At 47.3% G+C, this 17,930-nt stretch overlaps 1 protein-coding gene across 4 annotated transcripts; it reads right to left on the bottom strand.

Annotated features, from left to right (window-relative positions):
* Window positions 1–4,748: 4,748 nt before the first annotated feature.
* LOC119311499 lies at window positions 4,749–10,668 on the bottom strand. 4 transcript variants are annotated; one of them, XR_005151087.1, is made up of 11 exons: window positions 10,197–10,668; window positions 9,691–9,789; window positions 9,533–9,606; window positions 9,350–9,442; window positions 9,110–9,263; window positions 8,900–8,966; window positions 8,710–8,795; window positions 8,416–8,498; window positions 7,721–7,972; window positions 7,083–7,383; window positions 4,749–6,987 (listed from the first exon to the last, which is right to left on the bottom strand). XR_005151087.1 is itself a non-coding variant. In XM_037587132.1 (10 exons), exons 4-9 carry the CDS (start codon window positions 9,367–9,369, stop codon window positions 7,847–7,849), a joined length of 651 nt encoding a protein of 216 aa, XP_037443029.1. In that variant the 5' UTR covers window positions 9,370–9,442; window positions 9,533–9,606; window positions 9,691–9,789; window positions 10,197–10,668; the 3' UTR covers window positions 7,036–7,383; window positions 7,721–7,846. The 4 variants fall into 4 exon arrangements, 1 of the variants encoding a protein (XP_037443029.1); XR_005151085.1 differs by having other exon boundaries at window positions 4,750–6,987; window positions 8,416–8,795; XR_005151086.1 differs by having other exon boundaries at window positions 4,751–6,607; window positions 8,416–8,795.
* Window positions 10,669–17,930: the final 7,262 nt, after the last annotated feature.

The raw sequence follows: 17,930 nt of genomic DNA, 5'->3' as shown, positions 1-17,930 counted from the left end.
GCAGAGCGCGGGCTCGAACTGGTCCATAGCGACCTGTGCGGGCCGATCAAGCCAGCCACGGCGGGCGGCAACAGGTACTTTTTGCTAATGGTCGATGATCATAGTCGCTTCATGTGGATCGAGGTGATCAAGTCCAAGGACGAGGCGTTCAAGCGCTTCAAGCGGGTCAAGGCGCTCGCAGAGGCAACGCCGGGCAGGAGGCTTATGGCGTTTCGCTCCGATCGCGGTGGCGAGTTCAACTCCGCCGCATTCCGGGAGTACTGCGACGAGCACGGCATCAAACACTGCACCACCGCCCCGTATACACCGCAGCAGAATGGCGTCGTCGAGCGCCGTAATCAGACGGTGGTGGAGATGGCGCGCTGTCTTCTGAAGAGCATGGGCGTGCCGGCGATCTTCTGGGGTGAGGCCGTGCGCACCGCGGTCTACCTACTGAACCGCGCGCCCACATGCAGCCTGGATGGGCGAACCCCGTACGAGGCGTGGCACAACCGGAAGCCCAAGGTACATCATCTTCGTGTGTTTGGATGTGTTGCACATGTGAAGCGCCTCAGCCCCGGCATCGACAAGCTGGCCGATCGCTCGACGCCCATGGTCTTCGTCGGCTACGAGGACGGCGCCAAGGCTTATCGGGTGTACGACCCAGCGACGAAGCAGCTGCGCGTCACGCGCGACGTGGTGTTCGAAGAGCACCGGAGATGGAACTGGAACGGCGGCGGCGAGACGACGCCTGCGCCGCACGCCACACTTGAGGTGGTGTACCGTGATCTGCCGACCGGCGGGCACCACGACCTGGGCGCGACACCGCAGCCCGCCGCACCCGATGGACCAGGGCCGGACAGCCCACCGCAGGCAACGCCGGGCACGACGGCCCTGAGCTCCCACAACTGGGCGACGCCACCGTCGCATGACACTGGACGGCATGACGCTGCGGCCGGCGCTGCGCTACGGTACAGGCGCATGGCTAGCATCGAGCAGGAGCTCGACGACGCCTGGGAGGAAGAGCAGGTGGAGGTGAACCACCTCTGCTTGCTAGCTGCGGAAGAACCAGGCGGCGTTGAGGAGGCAAGAGGGGACCCCAGCTGGAGGCACGCAATGGAGGATGAACTGGACGCGATCAGGAGCAATGGCACCTGGGAGCTCGCCTCGCTCCCGCCTGGTCACGTCGCCATCGGTCTCAAGTGGGTTTTTAAGGTCAAGAAGGATCCAGCTGGCAACATCGTGAAGCATAAGGCGAGGCTAGTCGCGAAAGGATATGTGTAGCGACAAGGGGTGGACTTCGACGAGGTCTTCGCTCCAGTGGCGCGCATGGAGACCGTGCGCGTCCTGCTCGCGCTCGCCGCGCATTCCGGGTGGCAAGTCCACCACATGGACGTCAAGTCAGCGTTCCTAAATGGCGAGCTGATCGAAGAAGTGTACGTGCACCAGCCCCCCGGCTTCATCGACCCCGACAACGAGAACAAGGTGCTCAGGCTACGCAAGGCGCTCTACGGGCTGCGCCAGGCCCCGCGCGCCTGGAACGCCAAGCTCGACGGCGAGCTCACCAACCTGGGTTTCGAACGGAGCCCCTTGGAGCACGCCGTGTATCGAAGAGCAACTGAAGCGGGCGTCTTGCTGGTCGGCGTGTACGTTGACGATCTGGTGATCACCGGCACTGACGTGGAGGAAATCAAGAGCTTCAAGGAGCAGATGCATCATCTGTTCGACATGAGCGACCTTGGCCTCCTGAGTTATTACTTGGGGATCGAGGTTGAGCAGCGTGAGGGCGTGATCACGCTGTGTCAGAGCACCTATGCTGAAAAGGTGCTGGAGCAGGCAGGGATGAAGGACTGCAACTCGAGTCACACGCCCATGGAGCACCGGCTGCAGCTGATCAAGGGCGACACTGGCGGCGGCATCGACGTCACCAAGTACCGGAGTGTTGTTGGGAGCCTTCGCTACCTCTGCAACACTAGGCCGGACATCACACACGCCGTTGGCATCGTCAGCCGGCACATGGAGGCGCCGGGCGCGCCGCATTGGGCGGCGGTGAAGCAGATCCTCCGCTACGTCCGAGGGACCTCTGGCTATGGATGCTGCTACAGAAGGACCATGGAGGAAGCCGAACTGGTGGGGTACAGCGACAGTGACCTCGCCGGCGACGTCAACGATCGCAAGAGTACAACTGGGGTGGTGTTCTTTCTCAACGGCAGCCCGATCACATGGACATCACAGAAGCAGAAAGTCGTTGCCCTCTCCTCCTGTGAGGCAGAGTACATGGCGGCGGCGACGGCGGCATGCCAAGGCGTCTGGCTGAGCCGCCTCTACGGCGAACTGGCCGGCAGCGAACCCATGGCGGTGAAGTTGTACATCAACAACAAGTCAGCGATCGCGCTGAGCAAGAACCCGGTGCATCACGATCGGAGTAAGCACATCGACATACGTTTTCACTTCATTCGTGAATGCATCGAGGATGGAAAAGTTCAGGTCGAGCACGTTGGCACCAACAGGCAACTTGCCGATCTTCTCACCAAGGCACTTGGACGCGTCAGATTCAGCCTGCTGCGTCAGTGGATTGGTGTCACTGAAGTAAAGGAGTCTTAGATGACAGGATTAGGTGGTGATTTGTTGGAATGTTTGTAATCCTGTCAAACTAGTCGTTTAGTTTCAGTTTCAGCAAATAAGCCGGTCCATGCAAACGTGAGCTTGTTCACGGCTGGATCGGGGTAGTAGCTAGGCAGTTGGCTCGATGCTTTGTGCGTGGCCTAGGACGTGGGATGGCACGTCCGAGTAGTTGGGTCGTGGCACAAATATAGGATCTTTCAGTTAGCTGAATCGGTGGTTAAATAAACGAGAAGAAAACTAGAAAAGCTGCAAGGTTGTGCGCAGCGCAAAACTCACCTCTCTCGCGTGTGTACGTTCGAGTCCTCTTCCGATCGACTACAACACCTTACGCCGTGCAGATCCGTTAACCAGACAGGCTACGACGATGACGAAGAGGAGTGTTGCGAGAGTTTGGATTTATATTACCAACACTGCAGTCGTGATCGGTTGGACTGCTTAAAGGGTTCCTTGAAGAGGGTGGTGGTGGAGTTCGACGCGGAGGAACTCACATGCTTCCAAGTCCGACTCATCAGGTTCTTAGCGCGCGACGCGGCGGGTCTGGAGGAGGTGGTCATCGATGGCGGGAAGGGGTACGACTCGAGCCGCATGGACCGCAAGGTGGAAAGATGGCGGCGGAAATGGAAACACTCGCCTCCGCGAGCAATGACACTCGCTCCATTGTGGCACCGACACGGTCCGAGTTCCCGCTGCCTGTGAAAGCTGCAGTGGCCCTGGCGCCTATGATCCCACCATGCTCTGACGTAGAAGTTGACAATGGGTTGCAATTTTACAACAATAATGATGAGGAGGAGGATGAGGATGACGACGAGGATGATGTATCCCCTAGGCATTTGATGCTTGGGGGTAGGAAGAAGAAGAAGGGCGGCGAGCTAGAGTGCTTTAGAGTGAAACTAAAGGCAAAGGACAGCAAGATCACGGTGCGGCCGAGGAGAGGAGGAGCCAACCGCCGTCGCCGGAATGGTTGGTGTTGGTTGGTGTTGGTTTGGAGACGAAAGAGCAGACATTGCAGGATCGTCGGCGTCTCCACCTCCGGTGTCGGCGATTTCTGCTCCGCAAAGGCTGCCAGACATGTACGAGTTCCCTCCGCTCCCTTGTGCCCCTCCGCCTGCACCACCGATACTACCGTCAGTATTTGAGTCCCCTCCCCTCAACCAGGACCCTCCTTCGGCTCCTCCACCGTGTCCGAGTCAGACCGCTCCTCTTGGGTTGTGTCCCGCCGACATTACCTGTGTTCGTCGTGAGTGGCGAGCTGTGCGCCTCGCTGACCTAGATGTCGCTGCGGACATGACGTCAAGGCGCCGCTACTTGTCACGACGCCGCCCGATGGCTCCCGCCATGCCCTCTGGTCGCCGGTGCGCAGCGGTCTTTCGCATCCATCAGCCCCTCTAAGACCAGACGGTGCTCCAGGTGATGGTTATGATTCCCGGTCGCGGCAGGCAGTTTCTAAGAGTTGAAATAATCAAAGACTCGATGTGTGTTTGCATAGTCTGCTAGCTAGTTTACTGGTTGAATTTTTTGATGCATTCATATGATTTTGTTGAATAATAATGGTTTGAGTGTGTGCACGTATAATTTGTTGAACCGTGTCACACTATGTAGCTGTTGCTCTTCTCTCTGATCTGAATACGGAATAAATTCTGCCATGCATGATTGATTTTTCAGTACATGGCCATGATCGATTATCAACATGTGATTGAAGATGGAAGCTCCAGCAGGTTAATTACTACTCATGTGTTGTTCCGGATCTAGACATACTCCCTCTCCCTTTGATTAATATGCATAAAGTACAAGCGAACTGAAACCCACTCTAGAGCAGGGATTAATATGCCTTCGATTCGAGCTTCAGTAAGTTCAGTCCATTCTGATGTTCTTTTTTTCGGTTCAGGAAAAGAAGGGCATTTTGAAGAATAATCATAGTAGTTTCTTCTCCTGCATTTTTAGTTAGTGACTAGTAGAGGCCCGTGCGTTGCCACGGGCTCTTGAAATAGTTTGCAAGAGTTACATGTTAAATTTCACACATACAAACAATATAACACAAACACAATTATTGAATAATTAAAGTCCATTTTTGCAATGTAAATTGATAACGAAAAGAAAGATTAAGGACATGTCCATGTAACAAATTGAGCGATGTTCGACCTTAACATCTATTACAAAACTATCAATATCTAGACTCATTTAATCCTTTTGAAATGAGGAGCCTATCTGTTAAGGAACGCTAGGTTCAGACATGACTGATAGACTATTCCAAAAAACAATGGTAAAGGCGAAAAAAAATACAAACAACTGCATGTTAGGATTAGATGGGAACCCGAGAAGCTACTAAACCTACATATCTACAACTAAGCAGGAATATTCATATGATTATCCTGCACACAATGATTTGTATCTCAGTAAACTCCTTGCAGTCCAAAAGGAATCTGCACTACTAAGACCTACAGAGTCAGTTATAGAAAGTTGCTTAACTACATTATTATCTCAGAATTTCATTACATACTACAGCAGTAGCAAGAAAGCATCTTGGTTCAGCTTATGCAAGTGCTATAATGTGATCTTAAGAAAGAAAAGACTAAAATGGTTAGCTTACGCAACTACCAAAATTTCACCTTACACAATTTTGTTATAGTTTCACGCAAAAAAATTATGGCACAAGTGCACAACCTTTAGGAGCTGAAAAATACTGGATAACATCTCAATGAAAATATGTTGTAACACAACTGCACAAAAAGTATTATGCTGAGAGCACCAGCCCACCTGCAAAAATTGATGTAGGCCAGCTTTAACATTTTAAGCAACACACACAAAACAAATTAACCTTGAAGTCTTGAATTGACCATTGGGCATGCATTTAGCTTCACTATCATACTTCATATGTATGTTTTACTAAAGCAATGATCAAAACATCATTGCTGTATCCAAAAAAACAAAACACGACTTTGACGCTCTTATAGAATATAAATACACTGAAAAAGTTTACAAAATATAAGTGAACACTTTCAGCTTCAGATGTGTCAAGTATCTTACTGTTACCTATCATTGTATGATGCTTTAGTTCCAAGAACTGACATGAATCAACTAAATGCCTTTCTTGGAAATAAGAATATTGTTCCTTATTTTTGCCATCGATTCCTCTGCTATTCTTGTTGATATATAACCAGAACACACATAGTGATAAGCTCTTTTGCAGGGACATGAAAAGATACATTAGATCTAGATGGATGAATGAATAGTGTGTGCATATACTTTGTGACAATTTAAAAACAGTACATATATCACAAATGATACACCTTTTTTAGATCATGATAGACTAATATTTTAAGCAACTGTTTTTATGATGAAAGTAGTATTTTCTTACTTTGTGCTCAACCTTCCTAAACAGATATAGCAAAATAACAGCTGGAGTTTTACTGTCTACAAAAACACTGAAATCTCAGGTAGAAATTATAATCCTTTCAGAAGTATTTTCATGTTCCATCAGAAATAACAAACAAATCTGAGTAGAAAAATAGGCAATGCATTTTATTGGTTCATGGAAAACAGTATATAGCACCTACACTTGCCATCTCAAACTTGATGACCACCTCTTAGGTTAAACAGATTAACCATAGAACCTAAGGGTTGTACATGATTCTCCTCCACATCCAACTTGCATATCTTAGGTAGCACACAACAAATTGTTTGCTCGGACGGGCATTTTATCAAGCACACACACATACCATGAACGTTTGTTGAGCAAATCAAGCTACTGATTTCCATCATATGGCAACTGGAAAAAAAATCATATGTGGCTATGTCCTACTTATATCCTAATCGACGTCCAACCAATACAGTCACATCACATTGAACATCTAGTAATGTTTATCCACTCGGACTAACATACCAAGATCAAAGTCTGCTCACCATAGCTGGCTGGAGTTATGTATCCAAGCAGTGGCTGCCAATGCGTGGCCACCGACCGGCTAGCACTGAAGCGTCCATTCGTTGTCTCCCTGTTCACAAGTACCTAGCAGAAGCATACATATCTACATATCATGAATGGATTGCAGTCAGCAATCAGCAGCCTTGCATGTGTAGATGTGTAACAGTAAGCAAGTAGCAGCTTGAACAAAATCAGTAGTAATAGGCTGCTGCTCTCTTCTCCGATCTCTATATATACAGAACAATAGTATAGCCAAGAGCAGCAAATATAGCAAAGGCAAAGCAGCCTCAGCAAGGCAACATACCTATATAAAGGAAGACTAATTTTTTTTTCTCAACTCACCAGATATTAAAACTGCAGTAAAGCATATAACTATCTAGAGTAGAACAATCAAGCATATCAACTACCACAGGTCCACGATCGGCTCAAAGTACTAATCATTTCCTCTATGTCAGTCCTGAAATCTGAAAATAAACATAAGCAGAATCTCATGAAGCAAGAACTACTTCTGGAATGCAAATATCATTACAAAAAGGAAAGTCATGCTTGTCTATCTCACCCTAAGTGCCCAGATTTTTTGTCGCTGCTGCTGGCCACGGAAGAAAGTGCACGCGCTAGGAGAGCTCTGGCAGAATATTTTCTCTAGCCCACAAAGAAAAATGGAGGTCGTAGTCGGTGCTACGCTCGGTGGTGCTCCACCGATCCTGTGTGTTGCGTCCAGAGGAAAGGCTGGGAGTGGGCACGGGTGGGCGACTTGGGTGCCGTTTTTATTGTCGCAGTCGTGGATCCCTCCAGACCGTGGTCTCCATCATGTGCAATCTTGATCCCTTCTAGCTTGCAGAAAAGGCAGCGCACTGCCTCTGACACACGTATGCAGAACACAATTAGTAATCAGAGCAGAGATTTACACCCACTTATTTTTTAACAAAACAGACAACATCAGTATTTAACCTACAGAATATATAAACATATAATCCCTCTGTAACTTAATATAAGATGTTTTTAACACTTACAACATCTCAAAAAATGTCTTATATTAAATTACAGAGGGAGTACTTTCTAGCTTGACTTCAGAAGTAAGATTCTCGTGAGTTGATTGTGTGTGTGATATGAGCATCAGAACAGTTAATGAAGATCCATATCTATCTATCTGATGATAAAGAGAATCTTATCTTAAACATAAGAACGGGAGCATACCAGCCCCTGGTGTTGGAAAATCCACAGGGCAACATAAAAGCTGGCTATCCTTGTCGCCATCATCGTCATTGCTAAGTTCAGCAAAGAAGAGTACTGGAACTGAACCTACAGAGCCAACATCCCGCATCACCAGAAAGTTGGCATGTATGTGATGGTAGTAGTCATCATCAATCGAGTTTTTCGCTTCCAGTCACGACCAGATACAGATACTATCACACCGCAGATCACATGAAGCTGATAACAGGCGTGCCCCTGTAAGACGGCAGAAAACAAGAAAATCAGTAGGTGTGGCATTCGAATTAAGGGGGAGTTCCAAATTATGCACTGAAATAAAAAGAACTTCTTGTACTTGTCCACTCTCTCTTTACACGGTGTCGTGGCCACAATTCAGCGGGATAATCAAAAGGAATACATAAATGAACATTCCAAGCTTATCACAAAGAAGCAGCACATTCAGTGAAGCTAATAAGCGTCCATGGAGGTCGGTAGCAGCAAGTTCCACCACATGTTTTGATCAAGTAGGCCTTTAAACTGATGGAATTGCTATTAAAAAATGTAGAGGTTTCTCTGGACTGTGGGATAAATTAATTAATCAAACGAGGTCCATCAGCTGTTTTGAGTAGCGTTTTGGTTGATGTAATTTTGGACACAAACAAATATATAGAGAGAGGTATACGAGGGATAAACTAACTCACCGAATTCTGCATCTCATATTTGCTTAGTGCAGCCTTGACCTTTCTGGAGATTCTTTTATGATCCCTTTGCTGTTTGCATCCCTCTGACATGGTAAGATTGAACGACCGTTCGTAAACGGCAAGTGGCTGCTTCTGCTGGGCTGACATGCCAGTGGAATTGAAAGCAGATGACAATAGCATGGCAAGCTGCTGGACACACTGGGAGGAGAGCTATTATTGGCCCGTGGCAACGCACGGGCATTATGTTTAAGAGAGAATTTTATGCCGGCCTTAACCAAGAGCATTTTCACTTACATAATCCATAAGAGATGTCAAGTGAAGGGACTCCAATGTGCTGGCCAAAGTTGCAAAGTCTGTTCCGCACCGGCCACTCTTGCAATCTGAAAATAGAAGCTTAATACTTCAGTATGTTTCAATCAAATGAAGCTCTCATGATCGCTCATTTGTGCCACAACGGAATTATATGACAATTCCACCACTATACCCATCGGAGGATTCTGGCGAATCATGTAGCCATACAAGGTATGAGACGGACCATCAGGATCGGGTACCTTCAATCATGAGAAAAAATGAAAGGGTCAAATAATTAAATAAATTTGGAATCTATGTAGACAAGTCTCTAATATGTACTCAGTGCTGCTCAGGGAGTTTAAATTCTATGCTTATAAATGCTTTAGGTGCAGAGATAAAATACCATTCTGCTTGCTTCCTTGATTCGTTCATCGAGTTGTGGGGTTGCACCACAGAGCATCAGACTTCCAGGCCCAAACATTGACATATCTACGTTCGGACAAGCAACAGTTCTTGAAGAAAGCATATCCATGTCCTCTTCGGTCATTCCATAGACCCTATATGAGACATTGGATTTTTCTACGCTTTAGAGCTTACACTTGCGGATAAGAAAGCATCTGAGAGCATGCGAGCAAGAACATACCAGCGCAAACTCTTCTGCATCCCAACTGCAGACGATGATTGTTCGCCTTGGCCTCCATCCTTTCTTTTCTAGCTTGGACAACCTCCCTGCAATCTACAAACAAAAATAGGGCATTGGCATTACCCTCAATTTATCAAAGATGCCTTGCATTCAGAACAACCAGTATTCCGTAAGGTTGATTACCTCGAGCATAGTTGCTGTTCTGCTGTTGGGATCCACTGCCTCAAATGTTTTTAGTACATTTTTTCATATGCTGGCTACAGAAAGCAAATATAACCTATGTAGCAGTAGACTTTCAATAGAACAAGTACATCAGGGATGTTTGGTTGTAACTGATTTACCTCATCCTGTGTTTGCCGTTTCATGAGCTTATGCCGTACAGATGGATCAACATCATTTATAACAACTTCTCGCGCTATAAGCTCATCCGGTAGTTTTTCCTGAGGCAACAAGAAACACAGAGATAGTAAATATGAATACTTAGTCCCAGTAACACATAGGCTAGCTTGCTTAGATTACTGCTAGAGACTGTATCATGGAGCACAGGCCTGACTTAGTTTCTGAATTGCAGCTGCAGCACTCTGAAGCACCGGTGGAACGAGCTGCAGCGGCAAAGCATAAGGGGCGGCAGGATACGTAGTAGTGCTATGGAATTGAACGCCGGATAGAGCTCCGGCGGGCAGTCTCACCGCCGCGGACCAAAACATTTGCGGCTTGATCCCACTTCCTCTTTTTTTACAGAAAAAAATACGGCAAAAACGGCCCTGGCATTCCATTTTTTGCAGACCAATCCGCCATTATAGGACAAGAGCGAGCGGGGAGGGAGGGGAGGTGGGGAGGGGCGCACCAGATCGACCATCTTGAAGAGGCCCTCCATGCCGGAGTCGTTCTTGACATTGACGCGGTGGAAGTTGCTGCAGCAGGCGAGGTGGGCGGGGGAGGGTCGACGAGGCGGCGGATCTTGTAGCAGTAGACGTCGACGGCGAGGACGGAGTCCGGGATCTCGACCATGAGGTGCTTGCAAAGGTGGGAGTAGATGAATCCGCCGACCCCGATCACGCAGATGGTGAGAGGCGCTACGAGCACGCCGTCCAGATCCAACTTGCCGTCGCTGGCGGGCGTCGGCGTCGGCAGCGTCATCGTCCTGGCGGTCGCGTGGGCGAGCCGACCTGAGAGATTTTTGGGAGGAAAGGTGCGAGGGCGGCGGCGAAGGGATGGAGGGGCGGCGACGAAGGGATGGATCGGCGGTGGCGAAGGATGGAAGGCGGTGGCGCATGATCTGCTGTGCGACTCGCTCGAGGGCAGGAGGCCTCGCTCGACGGCGATTCGTTTGGCGTTTTTGCTTCGCTGGTTTATTTTCGTAGGTTTTTTTTAGGTCTTTTTTCAACTGTTTTGGTTCGATGATCCGGAGGTTAGGTCCTGGAATGCGTGGGGCGGATGGGGGGCTCAGTACGAGGTTTTAGCAGAGGTGGTAGGATGACGGAAAAGTGATGAAAGGATGATGAAAATAAACCAGCGAAAATAAACCGCGCGGACTATTCACCAAGTGCTCCATTAAGAATAGAGACTAGAGTGATACACGCACCTTGCCGTGCGGTTTTCTGCCACGCCCATGCAAAAAGAAGTATGCACAACTAAAAATAGCGCTAGCGCAACATCAACAGTTCCCTTCCCTGGAACATAACAAACCTCACCCCTAAACATCTTCCCTTAATAAACTTTTCTGTTTTTTTCGGGGGAACCCTAATAAACTTTTCATAAAGTTGTTTTACGGGTTGTCCGTATAATTTAGATGAAATTGTCTGATAACTACTTTTCTCAGTTCCCGTAAATATCTTCTCCTATTTTTTCATTAAATAATCCTAGGTAATGACCTAGGGCCCGGTAGTCAGTGACACGTGAGGTGGCCAGAGAGGTGCGGCACGGGGTAGTACGCCGGCAGTGGCCCAGCGCGGTGGCACGAGGGTTTCCTCAGGCTGAAGTTTAGGTGGTTCTATGCCCACCAAATTATACCGGAAGGGTCATCTTCCCATAAAGGTGATGGGAGTTAAAGCAACTCCAACGGTTCCTCTAAAAACCTTTCTGTAAAAGTGTTTTTGCATGATGTATGTAAATTTTAGGAGAACTTTTCCTGGGAGCTACTTTTGTCAGATCCCGTAAACTTCTTCCCCTAAATCTATTTTATTTTATTTTCATTAAACTATACTAGATAATGGCCTAGGGCCCATCAACGACACGCGTGAGAGCATTTCCAGGGGCAAGCAAGGGCGGTAGCGGCGACAGGCAGCTTCCAGCGACGCGGCAATTTTTTGGCGAAGCGGCGGTCACTTACCAGCTACGCGGCGATGGCATGCTAGCATTCTAGGGACGTGGCAGCATACTGGCGGGGCGGCGGTTGCGCGGCATGGAGTTTCAGGTGGTTACCTTGATGCCCAAAGTTTACGGGAAGCAAGGCTTCCTGTAAACCAAAAGGGAAGTTGAGGTTAACACTACTAGGGAAAAGCCTAGCAGCAGCGCGGGTTTTAGGCCTATCAGTAGCGCGGGAAGGAGCGCTACTGATAAGGCGCTACAGCTAAACCTTAGCAATAGCGCGCCTGTATGCACGCTACTGCTAAATTGACTTAGTAGTAGCGGTTCTTCAGAACCGCGCTACTGGTAACTAGTAGTAACGCTTCCCCTTTCCCGCGCTACTACTATTATTTAGTATTTTATTTCTTTTTTATTTCATGTTGTATTCATACACCTTTACAAAAGTTTTCATACAACAGGAATTTAGAGATTGTTTTTACATCATAATGAGTTATTACATCACGGGGTGAAAGAATCGTGGACTAGTTTCAAGTGGATGTCCATCCACTTGAAACTAATCCGCGGTTCTTTCACCCAATGATATAATAATATCATCATCATCATCATATCATTAACAACTTATCATCATAATACATCATTGTCATAGCAAATTGGTCACTAGTCGTAATCACAAGTACTCCTCATTATCAACTCTAACACATTACCACATAATAAACATATTGTACCTCATAGGACCTACTACATTCGATTAATACCTACTACATTTTCTAAGGTGAAATAGCAAAAAACAAGATAGGCCCTGACTCTCCATTATGGAGAATGGAGATTAGCCTGTCTCCAATTCTTGCCTTTCGCTGAATGTTACTTCCAAGAACCTCCTTGCGAATGTCCATACATTTCTTCCATTCTTTGATGATCATGTGTTCACCGGTTTTAGAAATCCGACATGCACAGGTGAGCTCCCTGGATTTACCTGGCAGTATGTTCAGAACTGAGAGGCGACCATTCAGAGACATCAGATGAGGCACACAATCCATCGGGAGTTTCTGTTGAAAAACATAATAATAACTTCGTAGTTAGCAATGATGTACTAGGTTTAGAAGTATGCAAAAGATGCACGGATGTCGGAATAGTAAAAAATCTTACCAGGGTATCTCCAGAGAAGTTACCGTGGTTCAACACATGCACTAGTGGCACGTATTCACCATAATTTGGAGGAGTTCGATAATAGTTATTGTAATTCTCAAGAAGAGTACAAAATGCGATCAGATGATTTTTCTCCTTATACGTTAATTCGGTGCCATCGGTGTAGTGGGTTTTATCTACCATCTTCCGCACAGTCTTTGAAGAATCAAAATAAGTTGTCAATGGAAATAAGCTATCAACTATTTTGAAATAAGCAATATAAATTGGTTAATAACTATGTTTGAGAAACTCACATAGCGCTATAAACAGAAGCGTATCAACAAGGACCCAAATGTCCATATTGTCTTGCTCGATGTCAGAATCACCAAGATCCATGGTGACAATCATACCCTCATAAAAATCATACATTTTGCAAAGTGCTTCCCAATTTTGGCAACCAAAATGGGTTACGCTCTGAGCATTGCACAGATTTACTTCAAAATCCATATCATGATGGGTCCTTAGGTGTATTTTCTTTGTTTCAAAATTTTTATGGTCTTCAAAACCCATCCTCTCCAAGACAAAGCGTCTTGCATGGCATGGAATAAGCTAGTCGAATTGTAAAATATGAAAATTAGACGTTGAAATAGTTGAAGTCATGCTTAATTACGAAAAAAACACTTGTCGTTGTTGCGTACCGTTTTAACATCGAAGATCTCCTCGAGCTTAATGCTGAAGCGCCGATCTTCGTCCAACTCAACGAACCTGTCGCACATACCTCGATCGTCATGGCACCAGCTGCACTCCCCCGGAAGACTGTCATCGTCCGAGTACGACATTTCCTACGTTCATAATTCAAAGATTAAACGTGTACATATTCTAGCACAAGTCATGCCAAAATTCACGAAAAAATCCGGCATGAATTTGCTAAAAAAGGACATATCGAGCGCCTGAAATTTGCCGGAACGGAAATTAATCAACACTCCGGCAAAACATAGGCCACTCGGAGATGTAAACTGAACATGAACGGCCACTTGGGCAACCACATATTCTATTTGAGAAACAACACAAGATGTACAATGATATTTGGCTGGTCTCACCTCGATGTCGGAAGGGGTCGGTGACTGGGACGACGGCGGGGATGTCGGAGGGGGTCGGTGACGGGGACGATGGTGGTCACCTGAAACCGTATAAGTTATCACTAATACATCCCAAATGATTGCTTAAACTAAAAAAATAACAACAAATATGACATGTTCAACTAGTTTTATTAATTCAACTAGTTCTTACTAAATATAAACTTACTATAAATAGAAAAAAAACTAGTTCTTTCTAAAAATAAAGTAGTTCAACTAGTTATATTAATTATCTTACTAAAAATACATTAGTTTTATTAATTCAACTAGTTCAACTAGTTTATTAATTTACTTAGTAAACTAGTTCAACTACAACTACTATTAATCATACTGCCCTAGTTAACTAGTACCATCACTACTAGTAATTAACATCTACTACTAAAAATCTAGTACTAATGTGAACCCTAAATTAACACCTACCAGTACTAAAAATCTAGTACTAACTAAGCAACATTTAGTACTAGCTATGAACCCTAAATTAACATCTACTACTACTAATTCTAGTACTAACTAGTGGCAGGGGGTAGGGGGCGACGGAGAGGTAGCTAGGGGCGGCGAGGGCGGGATCGGGATCGGGAGGCGGCGGTGCTGGGTGGGCTCGGGTGGCGGCGGTGAGGTTGAGGGCGGTGGGAGGAGGGCTGCCGGTGGTGGAGGGAGGAGGGGCGGCCGCAGGCAGAGGGAGGAGGGCGGCGGCGGAGGAGGGAGGGGCGGCCGCAGGCGGAGGGAGGATGTGCGAGGAGGAGGGAGGAGGGAGGGAAGGAGGGGAGTACCTCGGCGGCGGACGGACGAAGGCGGCGGCGGCGACGACGCACGACGACGGTTATCGGCACGCGGGCGAGAGTGAGAGTGTGAGTTACAGAGAGGGTCGGTCGTGCGCATGGGATAAGGTAGGGATAGTTGTAGCGCGTTTGCCGAAACGCGCTACAGCTAATCTGAATAGCAGTAGCGCGGTTCATTATAGGGCGCTGCTGCTAAAATTAGCGAGGGGCGAGGTCATGGCAATTAGAGCAGTAGCGCGTTTTGCGGAGGACGCGCTACTGCTATTTTCCTTTCAGTAGCGTGTTTTGCTATCACGAGTAGCAGTAGCGTTGTATTTTAAGCAGCGCTGCTGGTAAGTTTTTGTGTATAGGCTTTTTTCTAGTAGTGTAAGTTTACAAGATCCTATAAATTTAATGTATGTTTAGGGGATCTGTTGGAGACTTTTTGCCCAAACTTCCCCCAAAACTGTAGTTATTTTGTGGATACGTGATCTGTTAAAAGTTGCTACTAGAGGGAATTATAAAGGATCCGGCAAAAAAAATCCTGGGTTTACCGGAGCTTTTGGACAGCTATTTTTGCCCCAACTCTCCATAAACAATTTTTTTATGGAGATTTGCTCTAAACAGGGAAACATCGGCCTAGATAAACAGCAAACAACATTATTTTTCTGAATGCTCACAAACTACCTATATTTATGTTGGAGTTTAGCCCCAAATTCATACATGGAAAAAGATGGACGACAGACAAAACAAAACCGCAACGTGACAGCCATATAGACCACGCAAACGACCAATACAAACCGTCCCAACACCCGCACACCACCCCCAAACCCACAATCCACAAACCTCACCCAAACACAACCAAATTCTATGCCCATAATCAATAGGAAGCAATTAACAGGGACCAAAGAAAATAACAATCCTCCGAGGCCAGAGAAGAAAAAGGAACCAGACAATGCAAACCCACCAGCCGAACCACACCGCAGCCTCACCTTCAGATCTACTCCCTCCGTTTCAAAATAGATGACTCAACTTTGTACTAACTTTCAACTTCGAAGAAGCCGATGCGGGAGAGAAAGAAATGGTCGCATGCCCCTCCCCTCCGTAGAAGCAGAAGCGACTGAGCCCCCACGAGAAGAACGCTGCCACACTCTCATGCTAGAGACCAACGACAACGCCGCTCTCACCCAAATCCGAAGGAGAAAAAAATTGGTGCATGTGCAGAAACAAAATGTATAGAGGCAATGACACGTGCTCAACAAATGCACACTCAGCCGCCACCAATACATGCAAATGGACCCCCAAGAGTCAAAAACAAGGGTCTGTTTAGGACACGTCTAGATGTGACATAGTTATGTCACCTAATCTGATGTTCACTATGTTTGTGGTCTTTTTTTTTTGTCTCTGTTTTTTTTCCTTGTTGCTGCGTTATTTATGGAAGCTTAGATGCGACATTCTTAGAAAACATCTAGATATGAATTAGACAAACTGCAAAAACAATGCTCCAGATAGACACATACATGTGGAGCCCATGACGCAACCTACAACCCCGATTCACTAAGAGCCTCCTTTAAGGGAGCTTAGAGTTTTAGGAGATTATGTACGTTGTTGAGTGCTAAATTCTTGGAGTGTTGTCTAAAACAATGTTCTTATTGTATGGATTGAGATATACCAAGAAACATTGGTGAAGGCTCCGACCAAATACTTGCTAAGCTGCTCATTGTAGATTCATTGTTCCTGTCTGATGTAAGCCTCGTAACCATACCGTGCTTATGCTCTTGCAGTGGAATGTGTATTGAAACGGAACCACCACAACTTTTTTCGAAATAAAGCACAACTAATTCTATCATTGAGATATATCCTTTTCTTTTTGTGAGCTGACAAATATGCATATTCTTTTAGTGAAATGAAATATATGCTTCGACTATTCTACTTAAAGGGATTTTGCATTAATTTTCATTAAGTAGTACCAGTGACCATCAAACATTTGACAAAACCACAAATGATACTTGCTATGTAGGAAAATAGTCAAAAGAAATTTACAATGTTCATTGTGATTTTTCCGAAATATAAATGTTGCTTGTTTGCTTCTCTTGAAAAAGTTAGCAGCTGAATGGGAAGTGTTGACCTAAGTTGGATTAACTTTTTTTTACTTGTGTACATATAGTCAAACCTTTTTGACCGGCTAGGGAGCTTAAGAGCATCTCCAGCCGTTCGGCCCCCCCCAGCGCACCAGCCGGCGCTATTTTGGCCCCTCAGCCGATGCTTTTTGGGCCCTGGGGGCGATCTAGTTTCCAGCCACACCCTCGGGTGTCGGCCCCAAGACGTTATAAATTCAAACTCGCCATTTCCCGATACCCAAAAAAACGCCACAAGTCTGGCGCTCACCACCCCACAGTTTGGTGATCAATCACTCGAAAGTTCGGCGTTCAAAAAGAAAGGACACACAGGCAATGCATCAAACGGCGGCATCCTCCTTCGACATCGGACTGGCAGGGATCAGCGTGCGCGGGCTGGTCGGCGTCGACGCGGCTTCTGTGCTGGGCATCATGGAGGCATCATCGCTCGGGCTTGGCGGTGGCGTTGGGGTCAGCGTCGGAGTTGGCACGGTCGTCGTCGGTATCTGGTTCAAGATGAGGCCGCGCTCCACCAGGTACCACGCCTTGACCTGCTCGTCCATCATCGAAATGTCAGCCCCCATCTGGAACGCCTGATCGGTGTTTCTCTTCTTCGCGATGACGTTGGTCCGGAGCAGGTTGAGCTTGACGGCGCTGTTCTTCATCAACGCCGACCACCTTGCCTCGGATTTCTCTTCCCTCTGGACGGCGTGGTTCTTGGCGTCGGTGATGCACTGCTCGAAGGACGCTTGTAGCCGCGCGGTGGCTTGCACGTCTCCTTGGCCTTGGCGAGGGTGGGCCCGACGCCGAGAAGCTGGCCGGCGACCCGACGCTCTGCTGGCTCCAGGATTGCGGGCCGTGGCCGCCGGGTGGATTCATCATCCCCGCGCGAGACGCCTCGGCCTGCTCCGCCGCGCGAGACGTCTCTCCCTACTCCGCCGTAGCTGCCGCCGATGCGGCCGCTTCCCGGGCCCTCTTGGCATTGAGCCTGTTCCACCGGTCAGTGGTGATGGCCTCCCGGCGCTGAACCTCTACCTTCGAGTCGGCGTTCGACATTCCCGGTGGTTTTTCCGGTGGCGCCCTCGGCTTCCTCTTCTTCGGCTGGGTGGCATCGACACCGACAACGGCGCGAGGG

Source organism: Triticum dicoccoides, chromosome 5B, assembly GCF_002162155.2.
Source record: "Triticum dicoccoides isolate Atlit2015 ecotype Zavitan chromosome 5B, WEW_v2.0, whole genome shotgun sequence".
Taxonomy (NCBI): Eukaryota; Viridiplantae; Streptophyta; class Magnoliopsida; order Poales; family Poaceae; genus Triticum; species Triticum dicoccoides.
Note: the sequence above shows the minus strand (reverse complement) of the source record. Positions and strands in the feature narration are given on the sequence as shown.

Excerpts from the sequence above, each read along its gene's own strand:
- LOC119311499 (XM_037587132.1), bottom strand. The coding sequence starts at position 9,369 with ATGCAGAAGAGTTTGCGCTG. Across the intron at positions 8,796-8,899 it reads TCGCCAGAATCCTCCGATGG|ATTGCAAGAGTGGCCGGTGC; the intron begins GTATAGTGGTGG and ends TTCTATTTTCAG. Across the intron at positions 8,614-8,709 it reads TGACATCTCTTATGGATTAT|TGTGTCCAGCAGCTTGCCAT; the intron begins GTAAGTGAAAAT and ends CTCTCCTCCCAG.